The sequence below is a fragment of the Salvia hispanica genome, chromosome 3 (assembly GCF_023119035.1).
Source record: "Salvia hispanica cultivar TCC Black 2014 chromosome 3, UniMelb_Shisp_WGS_1.0, whole genome shotgun sequence".
NCBI classification, from domain to species: Eukaryota; Viridiplantae; Streptophyta; class Magnoliopsida; order Lamiales; family Lamiaceae; genus Salvia; species Salvia hispanica.
This window is the reverse complement of record NC_062967.1, coordinates 24943148-24963257: the sequence shown is the minus strand read 5'-3', so window position 1 is coordinate 24963257 and position 20110 is coordinate 24943148. Positions and strand designations below refer to the sequence as shown.

General features: G+C 38.3%; 2 protein-coding genes and 1 long non-coding RNA gene across 3 annotated transcripts; 2 read left to right on the top strand and 1 right to left on the bottom strand.

Annotated features, from left to right (window-relative positions):
* Window positions 1-86: 86 nt before the first annotated feature.
* LOC125211905 lies at window positions 87-862 on the bottom strand. The gene is made up of 3 exons (XR_007174580.1): window positions 665-862; window positions 428-532; window positions 87-249 (listed from the first exon to the last, which is right to left on the bottom strand). It is a non-coding gene; the product is annotated as an uncharacterized LOC125211905 (long non-coding RNA).
* A 2068-nt stretch (window positions 863-2930) lies between these two features.
* LOC125209670 lies at window positions 2931-5685 on the top strand. The gene is made up of 2 exons (XM_048109258.1): window positions 2931-2974; window positions 3408-5685. Exons 1-2 carry the CDS (start codon window positions 2931-2933, stop codon window positions 5683-5685), a joined length of 2322 nt encoding a protein of 773 aa, XP_047965215.1.
* A 6323-nt stretch (window positions 5686-12008) lies between these two features.
* On the top strand, window positions 12009-12577 carry LOC125216819 (zinc finger protein SHOOT GRAVITROPISM 5-like). The gene has a single exon (XM_048118594.1). The coding sequence runs from the start codon at window positions 12066-12068 to the stop codon at window positions 12441-12443; it is 378 nt and encodes a 125-aa protein (XP_047974551.1). The 5' UTR covers window positions 12009-12065; the 3' UTR covers window positions 12444-12577.
* The last annotated feature ends 7533 nt before the right edge of the window (window positions 12578-20110 follow it).

The following is a 20110-nucleotide window of genomic DNA, read 5'->3' as shown; positions in this document are numbered from 1 at the left end:
ATGCTTGTTGTATCGGAAAAAGGCTCGTTCCATTGCTCATTGAGTTTTATACAGAAAAGCATAAGATGTTAATAAAACACACAAAATGTTGTGGGATGGTTCGATAAAATATAAGCCTAAAAAAGGGCTCAAATGAAGGACAAAAATATTCGTATATCTTGGCTGCTATGAAGGACAAAAATATTCTAAGGAAGGTTTACTTACCACACTAACAATGTCAGAAGCTAATTCATAATATCGACGAAATACCTGCAAAAAAGCAAGATGTAAAACATTATAGTTTCCCAAACCAATGTTTTCAAAGTCAACAGGCAAAGCAGAGTATGTACATTTAAAAAACAATGCTTCTAACAAGTCGATTTCGAAGAATCCATGGAAATTTGTTCTTGGTAAGATGTAAGATTCATGAGCCAAAGCAACTTTGTACCTTTAAAGGGCGCAATATCCCAGATACATATGGTGAATGCCTAACAGGAAGAGGTTTGTTGGTCATCCTACATGTCGCAGTTATTCCTTTGATTAGTCGCAAATCCTACACAAACTTTGAAACATGCATCAGGGTAATTGTTCATGTCACATCAATAAAGTATCCATAAACAATGCAAAGAAAAATCCACTCTGCACAAAATTAGGAATTGAAATGAAAATGGAAAAGATCACTAACCTCCTCAGACTACTCAATAGGAGATTACAGGACTATAGAAGGCTGAAGAACTTTTAGGGAATTGCTACCCTGTAAACTACTCTGCTTCACAAGATCAAGTACTTCAGAAGAACAAGACTTGAGAAGGCCTAGTACATGGCCAAGATAATCACCGCGAAGTTCCTCCACGAGATAATTTAAATCACGAATTATCCGCAGCATAAAACCTATTTTATCAGGCAGCGTAGGAACTACAGAACATCATGACTAGCAGCACAATATCATAATATCATCTTAGATTCTGAAAATATCTCTCAATTTCATAAAAACAATCAGAATGCCATATAATTCCATTTCCATGTTTTAAATATAAAAAAATTTGAAGAACTAAATCATTCTGCAAATCGAACCAAGCCAAAAAAAATAAATAAATCAAATTTGGTTGGGTTAATTTGGCTATTTTGTTTTTGGTCTGTAACGAAATCGAATAGAAAGCTAAATTACATATATATTTCCATTTTACTTATTTATTTCCTATATTTACTAAAAGTCTCGTGGGCGCCCTCATTTGCATCTCACATACAAACACTTCACTCGCAATCTACCCTACTATCATATCCGTCGTATCATCTCAAGTGCTTGACGGTAGTAAAGCATATCGATATCCCTGTGTTGATAGGTAAACGAAGCTAAATGCAGGGAAAAAAAGAAAATAAGGCCGCAAGAAAACCAATTTGCACATAACAATCACACATGATCTTATGAGGTGGGGTTCATACATAGAGAAAATCATCTGGGGAAGCAGATGTTTCCCATTCAGAGCTTTCCGAGCACTAAGTCCAGCTGACAACCAATTGGAGTATCTGCACAACAAGCAATTAGATTTCAGGACAAAATGCTTGTTCAGGTTGCAATCCTAATGCTCAAGTCAATTTTTTTGAAACTATAGAGCATCTGCATAAGCATCACTTGTGAAATAAAGTTAAAGTCTATGTCTCTGTCAGACGGTCTATAATGTTAAAAAATATTTTAATTTTCTTGAGTCTCTTGACACCTACCGATATATTGTTTGACCACCCAACATCAAAATGGTTACACGACTATCGACTTGCTAATTGCAATTGTTCATGGCAAGATTTTTTCTATGCTACTACCTCCGTCCCCAAAATTTGATACACTTTGACCCGATACGGGTTTTAAGAAATGTAATGGAAAGTGAGTTGAAAAAGTTGGTGGGATGTGGGTCATACTTTTAAAGTATTAGTTTTATAATAAAATGTGAGTAGGAATGAGTTAGTGAAATACGTTTTATAATAAAATGTGAGTAGGAATGAGTTAGTGAAATACGAGGTCCACTACCAAAAATAGTAAAAGTGAAGTGTATCAAATTTTCGGGACGGACCGAAATGGTAATATGTACTCCCTCCGTCCCAGAAGAAGAGAAGTTGGCACACTTTCCTTTTTAGTTTGTCCCACAAAAGATGTTACATTTCCACTTTTTGGAAAAAGTTCTCTCTCACATGAATATAAAAATTATATTTTCTCTCTCCATTTAACACACAAAACAAAACCTCCTAAAATCCCGTGCCATTTTCAAAGTATGCCAACTTCTCTGGGACGGAGGGAGTATCAAATTTTCAGGGACAGATGTAGTATTATTTAGGAATTTCATCTGACCGCTATCATCATTCAAATTTCAAAGCTTGTGCACATTTACTTGCGCATTCATCTCTTTGATTGGATATCAATTACAGTTTATCACTGGTGATGATAGTGGTTTCTGAATAACCGCGTCGAAAAAATCTTGCCATGAACAATTAAGGATTGACAAGTCGATAGTCGTGGACGGTGGAACCATTTCGACGTCGTGGTCAAACAATATACCCACAAGGAGTAACTCAACAATGTCAGGAGACTCAAGAAAATCAAAATATTGTTCTAACTTCTATAGTACATCCTATGACATCGAAACCAGAAAATTGATGAGGCGAGGAATATATGAAAGTGAATTCGAGAATGTATGGAGTAGTATTAGTTATGAATCGATATCGTATCTGAGAAATTATTTGAATAGAGCTTAGGAGTTGGAAGAGGAACCTGTTTTTTTTTAAGGAAAGAAGAGAGACACCGGTTTCTCCCAGAGCAGATAATGATAAAATATCTCCCTCCGTCCCACATAATTTTATCCAGTATTCCATTTTGGTCCGTGTTACGGGCAGCCCCTCAGCACAGCTGAAGGAGAGAGACTTGCAGCTGGAAGAAGAGTTAGACGCGGACACGACAGCGCATGCCGAGGAACAGCGACCAGAACCCGTACGGCGTGATCGTTCAGTTCGTCGCCAATCCAAGCGGCCATCACGAAATGCTGATTTCGTGTTTCGCTAAGAGGAGAAGCTTTAGTTATTTAGAGTCATTTATTTATTGTATTTTATTTGGAACAGAGTATTTTTATTTAATTAATCGTTGAGTGTACGTTAAGCTCCTTTCCGGGTTTTCTTTGTTGGTTCTTTCCCGGATCGTAGGTCGAACCAACCCTAGGGTCCTTAGATATAAATATGTGAGAATTTTATTTCCTCTCTCAAGAAATAAAATTATTTTCACGCAGCTTTTCCTTTCTTGCGCAAAACGCAAACAAACCTAGTTCGACGCTGAATTGATCGACGGGCAATCGCTCCCGCGACGTTCGACGCGGATTTATCAACGTTAGGGAACTTCATACCTGACAAGTGGTGCTTTCACCTTGTACTCACTGGAATCATGTCAGGTTCAACCGTGACACGTTCGGAGCAACAGTTTATTTGTGGTTTGGAACCGATTCCTTCATCCACCAGACCCTTGGATGCAGGAGCGTTGGCGATGGAGCACGTTCTAGCGTCGCTTGCGCGTGTGGAGGCTACGGAGCGCGGCGGCGTTTCGACGGTGCCCCCCCCCGACCAGATCCGGACCCGCCGTCGAGCGGTCCGCCTCAACCGATTTACACGCAAGCCACGGGTGTAGTGATGTCGGCTACGTCCCGCCCTCTGCTCGGAGATCCGTCGGCGAGCATTACTCAGGGTTTATCACAACCGCTACAACAAACGCGGGGTACCCAGTACTCGATTCCTCACACTGCCTTGCACCACACCCAGGGTCGGGTGTCAACGTGGGACTTACCGGAAACAAGGCTGAATAGCTCGATGGTTAGGCAACCCACGAGTTGGGACAATCCAGCGACTCGGCAGCACTATGGTCAGCAGTTTGATCACCCGCGGCAGTTTAAGTTACATCAACCACGGTTTGACGGTTCAGAGGTTGCAAATTGGATTTCTAGAGTGCAATATTACTTCGAGCATCTCCTAATGCCTGAGGAGAATAGGCTCCACTATGTAGTTATGTTGTTTGATCCGCCGGCATCGGAGTGGATATTCAATTATCGAGAGAACAACCCTCAGGCGCGTTGGTCAGATTTTCTTGAAGATGTTCGTCGTCGCTTTGATCCGCAATATTTCCAGAATTTTATTGGGTTAATAGCCAAGCTTTGTCAGACGGGTACTTTGGCAGAATATCACACAACATTTGAGACTATGCTTAATCGGGTCCGAGGGGTCCCAGAATATATTTTGCTGCCTATTTACATTGAGGGCTTGTTGCAACCAGTTAAAAATCAGGTGAAACATCAAAATCCCCCATCTGTAGCACCAGCGATGGCATTGGCGGTTGAGTATGATAGTTGTGTGGAGAAGCCGCAGGTGACAACGGGATTTCAGCGGCGTTCGTGGCAGAATAAGGAGCAGCGGCAGAGTGCCCAACCGCAGCAGCCCCTGGCGCTGACGACGCCTACCACCCAGCCGAACCGTCTCAACCACGCTAAAGGCTCAGAGTACACGAAGCTCCCGGTGGTGCACCTGACGGCGGCTCAACGGGCGGAGCGCTCGAGGCTCAATTTGTGCTGGTATTGTCCAGAGAAGTGGGTTACTGGGCATTCATGCAAGGGACGCTTTCTGGTATATATGGGCGCGGATATGGACTCAGAGGAGGAGTCGGAGGAGCCCTCGAACGAGCCACAAGATGACCCGGTGATCTCGGCAGATCTGTCCCATATTTATGCTTTGGATGGACGAAAAAGGGAGGATGCAATTGAGTTGCGAGGATTAATTGGAGCTTCAGCGGTGCGGATCTTGGTTGACACGGGTAGCTCCCATAATTTTTTGCACCCCGCCGTGGCCGAGAAATTAGCCCTTCCCCTGCGCCAGATACGGCCTTTTCGGGTTTATGTTGGTAACGGTGAGTCGCTCTTGTGTTCTCATGCTAGCATTCAAACTAGATTGGTTATTCAGAAACATGTATTTTTGATTGACTTACATATTTTGCCGGTGCATGGTCCCGAGGTGATTTTGGGGAGAGCGTGGCTAAAGGAATTAAGAAGAGTGACGAGCGACTATGTTGAGGGGACATTGGAATTCTCCAGGAATGGGAAACGGGTTTGCCTTAAACTTGTACCCCCGACGCCAGCGGAGATCTCCCTTAGAACTTTCTCCTCACTATTGACTCTGCAGAGTGGCGCAGATTTGTTTGAGCTTGTGCAGCTGCCAGCGCGAGATGCTGCGAACAGCGAGGAGTCGCCATTGGAGTTTCCCAGGGACTTGCCGGAGGAAATCAGAAGTGTCCTCGTGTCACATGGGGCAGTTTTTGGCTTGCCAACGGGTATGCCTCCGAGGCGGCAGTTTGATCACAAGATTCATCTTTTGCCTAACACTAAGCCGGTCAATGTCAGACCTTATAGATATCCTTATTTCCAGAAGACCGAAATCGAGAGGCAGGTGAAAGAAATGTTAGACACAGGGATCATTCGCCCGAGCCAGAGCCCTTTCTCGTCGCCGGTTTTGTTGATCAGGAAAAAAGACGGCTCTTTCCGTTTCTGCATTGATTACAGGGCGCTCAACACAGCCACAGTGCCTGATCAATTCCCTATCCCGACGACGGACGAGTTGTTTGATGAATTGGGGGCGGCTCGTTTCTTCACAAAGCTTGATTTACGCTCCGGCTACCATCCGGATGAGTGAGGAGGACATATATAAGACCGCTTTTAGGACTCATGACAGTCATTTCGAGTTCCTAGTAATGCCTTTTGGCCTGACGAACGCCCCTTCGACGTTTCAGGCTGCTATGAATGCCATCTTCAGGCCTTTGCTCCGCCATTCAGTGATAGTGTTTTTCGACGATATCCTCATTTATAGCCCTTCCTTACCATCGCACGTGCGTCATATTCATGAGGTGCTAGCTATTTTGAAGGCCCATCAATTTTATGTGAAACTTTCAAAGTGCACTTTTGTATGTTCCACGGTGGAATACTTGGGTCATCTGATCACGGGAGGATGCCTAAAAGCAGATCCGTCTAAGTTAGAGGCTATGGTGGCATGGCCGGTGCCTACTACAGTGAAGCAATTAAGGGGATTTTTGGGTCTCACGGGCTACTATCGCTGATTTATTAAGCACTATGCCTCCATTGCGGGCCCTCTGACGGAGCTGCTGAAGAAAGACGGGTTCGTGTGGTCTATCGAGGCAGCGGACAGCTTCGCGGCTCTTAAGCAAGCAATGTCTTCTGCGCCGTTGTTGCGTCTTCCGAATTTCGAGCATACTTTTTATTTGGAGACGGATGCCTCTGATTTTGGCATCGGGGCAGTGTTGTTACAGGAGGGACATCCATTGGCCTTCTTTAGTAAGAAATTGGGCCCGAAGAGACGAGTATCGTCGACATACCACAAGGAGCTTTACGCCATTGTTGAGGCGGTGCAAAAGTGGCGCCAATATTTGTTGGGTCGTGAGTTTGTCATCCGGAGCGATCAGAAGAGTTTGAATGAGCTCCTGCAACAAATTATTCAGACGCCTGACCGGCAATTTTATGCGCGAAAACTGATGGGATACAAATTTCGTATTGAATACAAAACTGGAGCATCTAATAGGGTGGCAGATGCCCTGTCTAGACGCGATGTGGAGCTAGAATCGACCGGGCCAGTCCCGATGGTAGAGGGCGACCCAACTGCAGAGAGTGAACAGATCGCGCTGGCCTTGATGGCTGCTGGTCATCCGACCCCTGATGTGTGGGAAATGTTGAAACGCGAGACTATGAACACGACAGATCTGCTGGAAATTCAGTCTGCCCTGCAGCACGGAACAGCAGACCCGGCGATATCTATGGTGGATGGGTTGATTTATTTCCATCGCCGAGTTTATGTGAGCCGCGATTCAGAGGCAAAGGCAGCCCTTCTGTTTGAGCACCACGCATCGCCGATAGCTGGCCATCCAGGCATTGAACGGACGTTTCGCCGTTTGGCGGCATCGTTTTATTGGAAGGGTATGCGCAAGGATGTAAAGAGGTTTGTGGATTCTTGTTTTGATTGTCAAACGACTAAATATTCCACCCAGAGGCCGGCTGGTTTGTTACAACCGTTGCCGATTCCGGCGAAGGTATGGGAAGATGTGTCGATGGATTTCATCACTGGGCTCCCTCCGTCTCGGGGTCATACTGGGGTCATGGTAGTAGTGGATCGCCTCTCGAAATATGCTCATTTTGCCTTGCTGCCAGTTCGCTATAACGCTTTGAAGATCGCAAATTTGTTTATCGAGACGGTGGTGAAACACCACGGTTTTCCCAAGACTTTGGTCTCGGACAGGGACCCGGTTTTCCTAAATGAAGTGTGGGAGGACATGCTTCGTTTGAGTGGCACGAAGCTCCATTTTTCCACTGCTTACCACCCACAGTCGGATGGTCAGACGGAGGTACGTAACAGGGGTCTGGAACAATATTTGAGGGCTTTCACTGCGGATAGACCAACTAAATGGGCAAACTTCTTGCCGTGGGCGGAGCTCGCCTTGAATTGCTTCCATCATGAGGGTCTGGGGACGTCGCCTTTTGAGGCTTTATATGGGCGTGAGCCACCTCCTCTAATCGCTGCCCCACCGTCAGCCTCGACACAGCCGGACGTGGCTGAACTTATTCGGCAGCGCGGAGAGACTATTGTGTTGCTTCGTAAGAATCTCGAGAGAGCCCAGCAGCGGATGCAGAAGGCGGCGAACAAACATCGTCGTGAGCTGGAGTTTGTGGTGGGTGACAAGGTGTTGCTCAAGTTGCAACAATACCGGCAGCATTCGGTAGCCAAGCCCCTTTCGTCAAAACTATCTAGGCGCTTCTATGGGCCATTTGAGGTGTTGGAGAGGATTGGCCAGGTTGCGTATCGTTTGCGGTTGCCCGAGGGCAGTAGGGTGCATAATGTGTTCCATGTGAGCCTTATTAAGCCCTTTGTGGAGCACCCGGGTTGGGCAGAGACAGAGTTGCCGGCGCGGTTTTCGCGTGGAAGGCCGGTGGTCCAGCCTACTAAAATTCTGAGCAGAAGAACGGTTTGGCGGGATGGGCAGGCCGTGGATGAAGTTCAGTTGGAGTGGTCGGATGACTCAGGGGAGAGTCCAACTTGGGAGCCTGCTGAAATGGTGTCACGGCGTTTTCCTGCTCTCCTTGAGGACAAGGAGCTTTCTAAGGGGGGAGGAGTTGTTACGGGCAGCCCCTCAGCACAGCTGAAGGAGAGAGACTTGCAGCTGGAAGAAGAGTTAGACGCGGACACGACAGTGCATGCCGAGGAACAGCGACCAGAACCCGCACGGCGTGATCGTTCAGTTCGTCGCCAATCCAAGCGGCCATCACGATATGCTGATTTCGTGTTTCGCTAAGAGAAGAAGCTTTAGTTATTTAGAGTCTTTTATTTATTGTATTTTATTTGGAATAGAGTATTTTTATTTAATTAATCGTTGAGTGTACGTTAAGCTCCTTTCCGGGTTTTCTTTGTTGGTTCTTTCCCGGATCGTAGGTCGAACCAACCCTAGGGTCCTTAGATATAAATATGTGAGAATTTTATTTCCTCTCTCAAGAAATAAAATTATTTTCACGCAGCTTTTCCTTTCTTGCGCAAAACGCAAACAAACCTAGTTCGACGCTGAATTGATCGACGGGCAATCGCTCCCGCGACGTTCGACGCGGATTTATCAACGTTAGGGAACTTCATACCTAACAGTCCGTCTCACATAATTTTATCCATTTCACTTTTATCATTTCTGGTAGTGGACCCCATATTCCACTAACTCATTCCTACTCACATTTTATTATAAAACTAATACTCCCTCCGTCCCACATTTGTAGTACTCCCTCCGTCCCCTATTAGGAGTCACTCTTTGACCGGACATGAGTTTTAAGAAATGTAAAGAAAAGTTGGTTGAAAAAGTTAGTGGAATGTGGGACCCATTTTTTTATATTGGTTTTATAATAAAATGTGAGTGAATTGAGTTAGTGGAATGTAGGACCTACTTACTATTTATGGTAAAAATGAAGTGTGACTCTTAATTGGGGACGGACTGAAATGAAAAAGTGTGACTCTTAATAGGGGACGGAGGGAGTAACATTTAGTTATGACACGGATTTTAAGGAATTGATGAGTGTGTAATTAATGAAGTGAGAGGTGGAGTGTGTAATAAATGAAGTGAGTTGGTGGAGTGAGATGATGAAGTGTGTAATAAATGAAGTGAGATGATAAAGTGTGTAATAAATTAAGTGAGTTGGTAGGTTCCTTTTTGACTTTTTGGTTTGTTATTTTTGTTTTGATTTATTTTAATGTAGATAATGACATTTGGGTGTAATTTTAGTGAATAATGGGGTAAAATTTTATGTACAAATATGGTAAATTCTAAATGTTACTCCAAATGTGGGACGAACTTTTATGACAAAATGTTACTACAAATCTGGGACGGAGGGAGTACTTTAAAAGTAGGATCCACATCCCACCAACCTTTTCAACTCACTTTCCATTAGATTTCTTAGAACCCTTGTCGAGTCAAAGTGTCCCAAATTATGTGGGACGGAGGGTCCCAACATCCACTACAACTAATAAAAAAGTGTTAAAAGTGAGTCCCAACATCCACTATAACATTTATTTATTGGACACTCAATTAAAAATGGATCCCAACATCTACTACAATATTTATTTATTAAATATTCAAACACTTTTTTCTTAAAACATGTACCCAACTTAACAGGTTCTCCTAGACGGAGAGAGTATATTACTCTACGTCACACAAATTATAAATACAGACCACTGAGATGTGGATAATACAGTAACCTATTAGGCTATTACCTTTCAATGTTGCAAAACAACAATAAACAAGTTTTTCTTCAAACAACGTGGCCATAAACTATGGCTTCAACTCATGCAGTTGGTACTTGGTAGTGAGGAATCCTTTTTTCTAGAATAAATTTACGTGACGATGTTTTGCAAGGTTTCTGGGAATTGGAGAAACTAGGGTTTAAATATTTGAAAGCAAGAAAAGAATATATAGATAGTTTTCATACGTGAAGATTTTACCCCTAAGCCTTTTACAAGAAACAGACTAGATGGGCTTTTATACGTCTAGAATGATTTTATTCCTGCAGAAAGATTTTTGTTTTATTTTTTATTTAGACAATGTCACACATCGAAGAATACACACTTAAGCTTTGGCACGCCATATCACCAATGTGATGCCGAAAATTGAACCCGATAATAAATTTAATAGAAAGGTTTGAAAAAGTAGATAATTAACTATAAAATTGATACTCATTTTATAAAGATTGAGATAGATTTGAAAACAGGATTAAAACCTAAACTAACCCTAAAATAAAACAAGCAAATATAAATATAATTATTTTTCACTTACCTTTCCATTTACGCTCCCTACGAAACAAATGAAAGTCTGAGACTACCCAAATCATAGCATTTGAAAATTCTAATAACAAAACTGGCAGCAGCATATGTTAACAAAGATTTGATGATATTACACCATAAAAAATGAGTGATCCAAAGACTTCAAACTATATTCAAACTACAAAATCAATATGATGGGCCTTTTATGTTTGCCACTCGCCAATTTTTGGACTTTTGTGTCTGAGAAGAAGTATTTAGTTAGTGTATTTTTTATCCATGTGACATTGTATATTCATTCAATCGAACATAATTAATGAGCCTCAATACTGTCTAATTCATCAAATATAATCAAATACCATTGTCATAATTATAGTAGTATATGACAATGTATTCTAAAATTTCTACCATGGTCAAACTAGCACAAATTAGATCATCAAATGAAAACGATCATCATATATATTGAATTGAACGTCCAAAATGGTGTTGGGTGCCTCAATTCTCATCGGCCAAATTAGCGACTTAAAAAATGAAATCGATTTTCAGTATATCACTAGATTCTAGACTAATATTAATCATCAAAATTATATGGAAATTAATGTTTGTCGGCATAATTTTATTCGGAGAAGGTCAATTGATGAATAGATATTTTTGAATTGTATGAACAAGTTTTTGGATTCTAGGCAGTGAGGTACACTAGTTGTCATGTACTTCTCTATTCATTTGATTGGACCACCTTATATAAGAAACTATATAAGAATTATACTGATCTCTTGCAACATATTATTGCCAACATGACAGCAACTATGTGTACTATTCCACTATTATATGTTTTCTAATGTAAGCATACATATGTACACTAAGGTATATAGTACTACTTATATACATGCAATAATATTTTTTTATCAACATATATAGTCAAGTACATAGTCTTATAATCCGATCATGCACGAGATTATGTTGGGTATTCCCATTGTACATATATAAGATACCAGTATATTTCTTAAATTGAAGGTACGAGTTGCTGTCCAATCAATCACGTTATTAATTAATTATTCCGTATGTCCAATAATATATGGAGTACTTACAGTTTTTATCGCCACGTTATTAATTAATTATTCCGTATGTCCAAAATCATTTATTCGGAAACACTTAATAATGAGACAAACTCTCTTCTTCTTTTTTTTTTAACTTGAGGAGGGGAGTAGTGAATTTGAATATTAGAATAATATTGTCTGTTTGGGGCTAAGCATTCGGGATTTGGTTTGCACCTCAATAAATCTTCCATTAAACTAAAATTATATAGGTCACACGTTACCACAGATCTCCATCAATTACATGATTTTGTTCTTGGTAGGGTTTGCATTTTTTAATTATTACCGGATGTGAGATGTGGTTCGCAACTTTGCATCCCAACAAATCTTCGCATAAACTAAAATTACACCGGTCACAGGTCAACACAGATCTCGATGAAGCACACACATGAACATAAGATAATGTGAATTAAGATCCATTTATAATTCATAGGAAGATGCAAGAATTAGAATGATTGTTGGTCCCCTCTCCTCTCTGTATCTCCCTGCATGGGAAAATGGACAGAATACTGTAATTAAGTTTAGGCCTTTTTTTAGCAAACCCTTATATATACACACAACACATCACCCTCATTTTCCTAATAAACCAACCATACAACATCACACAACATTCCTCCTTCTCTCCACATGGAAGGAAGCCACCAAGAGATGCAGCTCTTCTCCTCCTCTTCTCCCGATCACAATCCGCCCCCGCTCGACCTCCAGCTATCCATAAGCCTGAACAAGCCGGAGATGAGGAAGATGCGGAAGGCCGCGGGCGTGGAGGCTCTCAAGTGGCAGGCGGCAGAGCAGATTCGGCTCGCAGCCATGGAGAAGGCCTACGCGGAGCGCGTGAGGGAGCTGACGAGGCGGGAGATGGAGATGGCACAGTCGGAATTCGCACGCGCACGCGCCATGTGGGAGAGGGCACGAGAGGAGGTGCAGAGAGCCGAGAGGATCAAGGAGAGGATGGATTCCCTCTCTGCCACCTGCCACTCCTGCAGACACAACTCCTTTACACCTTAAAATCTGCTAACTAGGTTTAATTTTCGTTGCTGTAATCAATTCCAGCACATGTACTATCAAGAAAATAATAATAATATCAGTTTTTCATGTGCAAAAATAAAGCTCCATGATTGATTATGTACTACATTTTCTTACTTCCCATGTATCTGCAATTCATCATCACTTTTGAGATGCTAAAGTTGATGCTTTCATAGCTCTGAATTCTGACAAATCCATAGGCAATAGCACTACTTCTTCTGTGCATATATAGATTGAATTTAAGGGTATTCACTATTCAGAGACCAATACAATAGATTGATTACTAGTCTAGTAAAAAAGGAACAGCCAGTTACCTAGAGTGGTCCTCAATTTCCTTTATCTTGGAGTTTGTACACATTTCCGTGGATAATAAATTATCTTTCTTGAAGTTATATGACCTAAAATGTTTGTTTTTATCACGTTTTGTTTATTTATCTTCCTTACCAGATTAACTGTGGCGACGTAATTTCTTGATTGTATTTGGTGGTTTTCCGATATTGTTCAAACTTACATTAGTACTAGAATTTAGACCAGTAAATTGGTAGTCATGAAATCTGAAATTGATGGTGACGTAGAGATTAACGTACAAATGTAGCTAATTATGTTTTGGAAACATTATTAATGTCATACCTACATTAAGAATTATTGGTCAATATCATATGATCAGTTTTCAATCTTGTCCAAGACACAGAATTTTGGAGGCAGCCTTGTCTGCCCATGATGATCATAATTTTGTAATGCAAGTTGATAAGTGTGAGCCAAGTTTCAAAAGTATATCGAGTCATGTGGGACAATTTTTGATATTGTACCTACTCTTATTCATCAATTCATCCACCCAAAACTTAATTTATACTATGCTCTTAATTAAACCACTAACTTCACATAAAGTTTCAATATTGACTTGATTTTGAAACCCTAAGCCATATAGTCTATTGATTTAAAGAGCATGGGTAGATTGAATTATGAAAATGTGATGAATGATAATTAGAGATGGTCAAAGTTTGGAAAAGGCAAATGAATCAAAACAAAAAGGAGACAAATAGTAGATGATAGCTGTATAGAATTTGTATTCTAACTGTTGAAGTTTAGTTAAAATTAGCCTAAGAAACCAAACAGCCACTAGCATTGTCTGGGATCCAACTCAAAATAAGAAACATTTATGGATAAGATGAGTTCTAATAGCTTCCCCAGAAACAATCCCATCTCACATGTTTCAAACAACTCCACATCTCCAATTTGACGTGGAGTTGGTATTGTGCACTTTGGGAAAAGCCCTCGAGATTTTGATTTTTGGACACTTCTAAAAATGTCTCATGGTAATGGAATTGGGGTATCCTTGTATATTGTTTGCAACTTTACTTATGTCCCGATATATGTGGGATGACCCGAACACTCCCTAACGATTATAAACTAGTGCATGTATATATACATATATATGTGTCCAATTTCTTCACTGAGTACGTGCTCAAGGTAAATATTTTTATATGATGTGCTGTCACTTGATTTGTGACTCTGAAAAAAAGAGAACCAAAATTTGGATGGAAAGGAAAGCAACACTTATGATTTGAAAAGATGTAGGACATGGGCTCTTGTATGATCATCAACACACTAATTATGACAAATCCTTAACATTTTGTCCTATCAAATTGGCATAATATATATATGTATAACACATAATCCAAACAACTTTTATCCATAGCTTTAATCTCAATAACTATTGAGTAATAGTATGTTCCATTATGGAAACTTGAGATTATTTTAAAGTACTTTACATGTGACAAACATTTCCAAGTTGGGGGAGTCACATGTATATTCGTTGCAATGGCATGATTTTAAGCAGAAAAGAGTATTATGAAGAAGAATTTTAGCCAATAAATTCCGAGGGAAAATTTCCAGGTTAAGAAAAGAGAGGTGATGATTTCTAGATGATTCAATAATATTGGAACCATTTAAAAAGGTGGTGCAGAACATGACAGCATCACTTTTTTTGAGTTTTCATTTTTTGTGGGACTCAATCACTGACAAAATGGAAATGAGGATAACACCATGGCTAGAACATGTAATGAGAGAGGTGATCAATCTGGATCTGCTTTATTACTGCAAACCAAAAAAGTGCAGAAAAATACATAAAGTAGTTGGTGATTGATTTTTTAATACTTATATATAGATGATGGCATTTGAAATGATAGAGAATTTTGGTCCATTTGAAATTAAGGGCTTATGATTACAAAGTAGCACTTGCAATGTTTAGAGCAGAATGATTGTTAATTATATTGTGCCCTCCACGTTTGATGGAAAATCTTGGTATAAATATTCCAATTAATTGCTACACATGTGATCATATATAATATTCGATGCTTACAGAAAAATGGTCGTTTATTAAGCCATACACACCAGAGTTCTGTCATCCCCTTGTTTCCTGTACTATTGAAATTGTTGTTTTTGCTAAAACAATAATTTTTCTTTTTAACTATAAATAACTATTGGCCACTTCACTAGAAATGGAAAATTTCTTGGGATCTTTTGCTGTTTCCCCAGGATTTGAGATATATAAGTAACAAAAGTAAGCTAGATCTTTTTTAAATAAAAGGAAAGAAAAGAAGAAAAAGCAATATGCAGTTTTGATAATAGTATTAGTTTTAGGATAAAATGTCAATTTGTGTAAACCATCTCAATTTTAAGAGTTTCGTATTGATAGTTCAACAAATTCTAAATAAGATAGCTACTTTATATAGAGTGTATATATCGGCACGGTGTAGTCTTAAAACTTAAAAGTTTATTAGAGTACGATGTAAAGTTGAGTTTATTTTTCAAAATTTTCCATATCTAAAACTAAATAATTCATTGAACAGGACAAAGAAAAGATGTAAGTAATTATAAGATCACATGGGATGGGACAATGCATTGTGCAGTTAACATCAGAGTTGAAGTAGTGAAATTAGAAAATGCAATTGAGTTGGAAGAGCCAAGGGCCGAGCCAGCGTTGCAGCCGGCCCGTCTCGATTAGAGGCTCGCGGCGGAGGGAAGTGTGACGAGCCAGCTTGCCACCCGCGCCCCCCACGCCACACACTGGCGGTCTGGCATTGGGCGACGCCCACTCGCTCTCCCCACAAGTGAGCTTTTACCCGATTTAAAAATAGATTTTAATTAAAATTCAATTTTTAACAAAAATTATAATTATAATTTCGCAACAATCTATACTTACAATTGGCTCTGTGAATTAATGAGAGATTATATTTTTGTAGTATATAATCGTTTCGCACTAGAGGGGTAGGATTTGCATTGCTTGAGTAAAACTTTTATAAATAAATTATCTACTTCAACCTTCTTTGTGACTTCGATGTGGGACAAATGGTTAGATAGGTTTTTAACTCCAAGTTTCCTTAATTTTGATGTGAGACAATTGGTTTGTTTTATATATAAATTTGTTTGATTCTAATACAAATTAAATATTAGTATGATGGTAAATGTGTCTTGAATCATAGAGTTTGTGGGTTCAAACCTCAATCCACATTTTGTTTTTAATTTAATATTTTTTTTTCTTATTTTACCGTATTCTTTATTTGTGTATGCTTTTCTTTTCTAATAGCATGTTTATAATTTTGTTACTATGTAAATTTTGTATAAATACTATTTTTATTTTTAATTTCATTTGAAATTTAATTAAATTTTAATTAAAAAAATTAATTTTCATGTGAATATTTTTTAAATAAATATCATATTTTAATTAATTTTATAATTAATAAATCAAAATAAAATGAATTGAAATGAATTAGTGGGACCCATGAATAATTAAGAAAAGAGATGAATGTCTTATTTTACCGTATCCTTTATTTGTGTATGCTTTTTTTCTTTCTAATAGCATGTTTATAATTTTGTTATTATGTAAATTTAATATAAATAATATTTTTAAATTTAAATTTAATTAAATTAAAAAATATTAATTTGCATGTGAATATTTTTTAAATAAATATCATATTTTAATTAAGTTTATAATTAAAAAATCAAAATAAAATGAATAGAAATGAATTAGTGGGACCCATGAATAATTAAGAAAAGAGATGGTTAAGAGATGGATGGTTGCATGTACTGTGTATGTCTCTTTATTAAGAGATGGAGTAAAAAGTGGTGAGAGACCCATGATTAGTGCAGTTAAGAGTTGAATAAGAGACAAGGTTGCTGATGCCCTTCAAATTTGGTCATTTTAGACATTTAACACTTCACTTCATTTCCTTTATTTTTTTTCAATTTTTTATAAAGAGTAAAGGCCAAAACTGGCCCTGAACATATGACCATTTTACGATTTTTGTCCTAAACTTTATCTTTTGGATTTTTTTGTCCTGCACATTTCAAATCGGATCACAATTGGTCCTCCATCAATAGTTCCGTTAATTTTATAACAGTAACGGGTTTAACGTAATTTTGAACAAATTAAACTTTTAATTCTGATTTTTAAGTCACTAATTAATTTCCTAGTTAATTTAATAAATATTCATTTAAAATCAGATATAAATAAATAATATTTATTTTTTAGATGATTTAATCAAGTATCTATCTGCGTGTTTTGCCGGTACGAATTGGTGTTTTGCACATGCTGCCGAACAACCCCCCTCCGCCCCAAATTCACTAGGATCACAGCTTGGCTCCTAATTCCCTCCCCTACAGTATGTTCAATTCCGCCTCATCCTCGTCTTTGTCGCCGTCATCTTTCACAATCGACGGAAACTGCGTTGATAATTCGGGCTCTGGTTTCGGGTTGTCTGGCTACCCGGGCCTCCCGCAAGAGTTTGAGCAAAATCCCATTTTCTGCCCAGCTGAAGCTCCCAACCCCCAAATCCAATCTCGTAAATCATAATTTCATTTGTATAGATGATTTAATCAAGTATCTATCTTCGTGTTTTCAAAAATCAATTTGTGAATTTTGAAACCCTAAAACTAGAGACATGCATATATAATTGTGCAGAAATGATGTCGATGTTCATCAATGGCGTGGCGATTGAGGTGGGCAGAGGAGAGGGCCCGTGGATATAAAATCGCTGATTTTAAATGAGTATTTAATAAAATAATTAGGAAATTAATTAGTGACTTAAAAATCAGAATTAAAAGTCTAATTTGGTCAAAATTGGGTTAAACCCGTTGACTGTTATAAAATTAACGGAACTATTGACGGAGAACCAATTGTGATCCGATTTAAAATGTGCAGGACGAAAAAATTCAAAAGATAAATGTGCAGGACCAAAAAATCCAAAAGATAAAGTTTATGATCAAAATCATAAAATGACTATATGTTCAGGACCAGTTTTGGCTTTTACTCTTTTATAAATGACCAGTTAAATCGAAAAGGAAAGAATAAAGATGATAATTTTAAATGTGACATTCTTTAACTCTCAAACTACTCTAATCTTAATTCGTTTGTAATTTACTCATTCTAATATTCTACATTGTTCACTTTTCCAATTTCATTATGTGCCAACTTCGCGATTAAGTTTTTATAATTTTTAGACCGTCCCACTATAAATGAGACATTTCTTTTTATGGCAAAAAACAACACTTTATCTCTCTCTTACTTTGTCCCCTCTCTTACTTTTTCTTTCTACTTTTTTTCAATTTTAAAAATCTGTGCTCAAAAGAAATGTCTCACATATTATGATACGGAGGCAATACTTGAAATTGTTAGTTGTGGTATTGTGTAAGGGCATCCACAACTCATACCTCTTCTTTATACCAAACCAGTACGTGCCGGGCCACAACTCCTACAACCTCGTATATATATATACTCCAAAATTTAATTTAATTTATATTTTAATTATTATTCATTTTTATAAATTAAATAACACTATAAAAAATAAAATTACTCCATTAAAAACTACAAAATTAAACAGTGAAATGTGTGGGTATTTACAAAGTTTTACAATTACAAATACAAAAATTTTATAATTAAATTTTCTAATAATTGCATCAATTATACACCAAAAACTACTTAGATTTTTTATTAAAAAAATTATTTTTAGATTAGAAAAAAGTAGAAAATGTCTTGCAGTCCGGTATGGACGTATGGTTCCTGCAAGGCTGCAACGCATACCCCTCCCGAGACCGGGTCACACACCCCTCCAAAGGTCCCAGACCCGGCCCCGCACCCATCCGAGCGGTTCGGCACCCAAAAAAAGGATGTGTTACTGATGCCCTAAGGAATAGCTAGTATATGACCAAGTGATGTTCTTTTTTATGAGATGAATTCGATAAGGGTGGTAGGGCAGTTGAGACTGTGATCACTGGGCATGCTAATCTCTATTTAATTTGTTGCTATGGTTATTGGCTTATTGCTGCTTATATAGTTGGAATAGGGGATTGGATGTGAGAGGCCTCTTTACACATCCAGATTTTGTTGTGACACATGTCTTCCTTTAAGTCTTTTGGAACATAATGAAGCCTCTATTACACATTCCAAATTTCTGATACTTACACTTGCTCTGTTTTCTTTAGTAATACTACTACTACATCATTAAGTTACATTGACAGAAATCAAACACATCTTGTTATTTGTCCATCTACTTGTTTGTTACTGACAGCATATGGTTTTATTTGTTCTGGATATATATATATACACTATTTCTATATTCTTTTACGATTTCTTTATTCTTTTCCATTGTATATGTACCAAGCTTCCGGTAGCGTTTTGAGTTTGAAAATAAGGAATCTAGATGTTAAAGAAGACGGAGGAACAGAGAATATATGATCAATTGATGGTGGAGGTTTAGAGGTTGCCACCACCAATTTTTTAATGAGAAATCTCAATCTGTGAGGGAGAGAGGAATATATATATGCAGAATAAAAGATCAATTAATTACCAGATAAAAGAATTATTATTAATTTTTTATTTACTATTTCATTTCATTATCAAGAATATGTGGGAATTGATTTAATATTAAAAAAGTAAATAGTCAATTCAATGGGTGTGGTCGAGTGGCATGGGACTCGTCCATCCTTAACCAAATGGTCAGGGAATCGATCCATGCCTTTAGGTATGGAACAACTTTAAATCCTTATATCTTTGGTAATTAAAAAAAAAAAAAAAAGGTAAATGGTCAACTAGAAAGTTCTCTCGAGTTAGTTGAAAGAATATATTTACTCCTAAAATCTAGTAATGTGAACATTTTCCTCTATATGATGCAAAAAAATGCTTGTCGGCATATACATTATTAAAAAATATTGTCGGACCTAATTGTGAAAGAAATCATTTTATCATGTTACCCTTTGTAATGATTTAACATCTAGTAGCACTATTATTTATTACGCCATATAATTTCTAAGCAGTTGTCAATGAATGCAATAATGCAGTAGTATTTGTTAATGATGTGATACTCATACCACTACACCTTACCTAACTAATTTCTTTTTATCATACATAATAATACACGTGGCATTATCTCTTCGTCATTAGTTATATAATCTGCTAACCAACCTGGGAGCATTTCCCCTCCCTTTGCCATGGGCATATTCACATATATATATATATATATGCATGAAGACTGAAGAGTAATTATTTCAAAGTCAACTATGATAATAAATTAATACTAATATCGAATCAATACAATATTAGGAAGATCAACACTCCACAATTTGCATATTCTCAATTTGTCATGGTTATG

Bases quoted from the DNA above. Each gene is read 5' to 3' on its own strand.
- LOC125216819 (XM_048118594.1), top strand. From the start codon at position 12,066: ATGGAAGGAAGCCACCAAGAGATGCAGCTCTTCTCCTCCTCTTCTCCC.
- LOC125209670 (XM_048109258.1), top strand. From the start codon at position 2,931: ATGCCGAGGAACAGCGACCAGAACCCGTACGGCGTGATCGTTCA. The intron at 2,975-3,407 runs GTTCGTCGCCAA...GAATCATGTCAG, and splicing joins CCGTACGGCGTGATCGTTCA to GTTCAACCGTGACACGTTCG.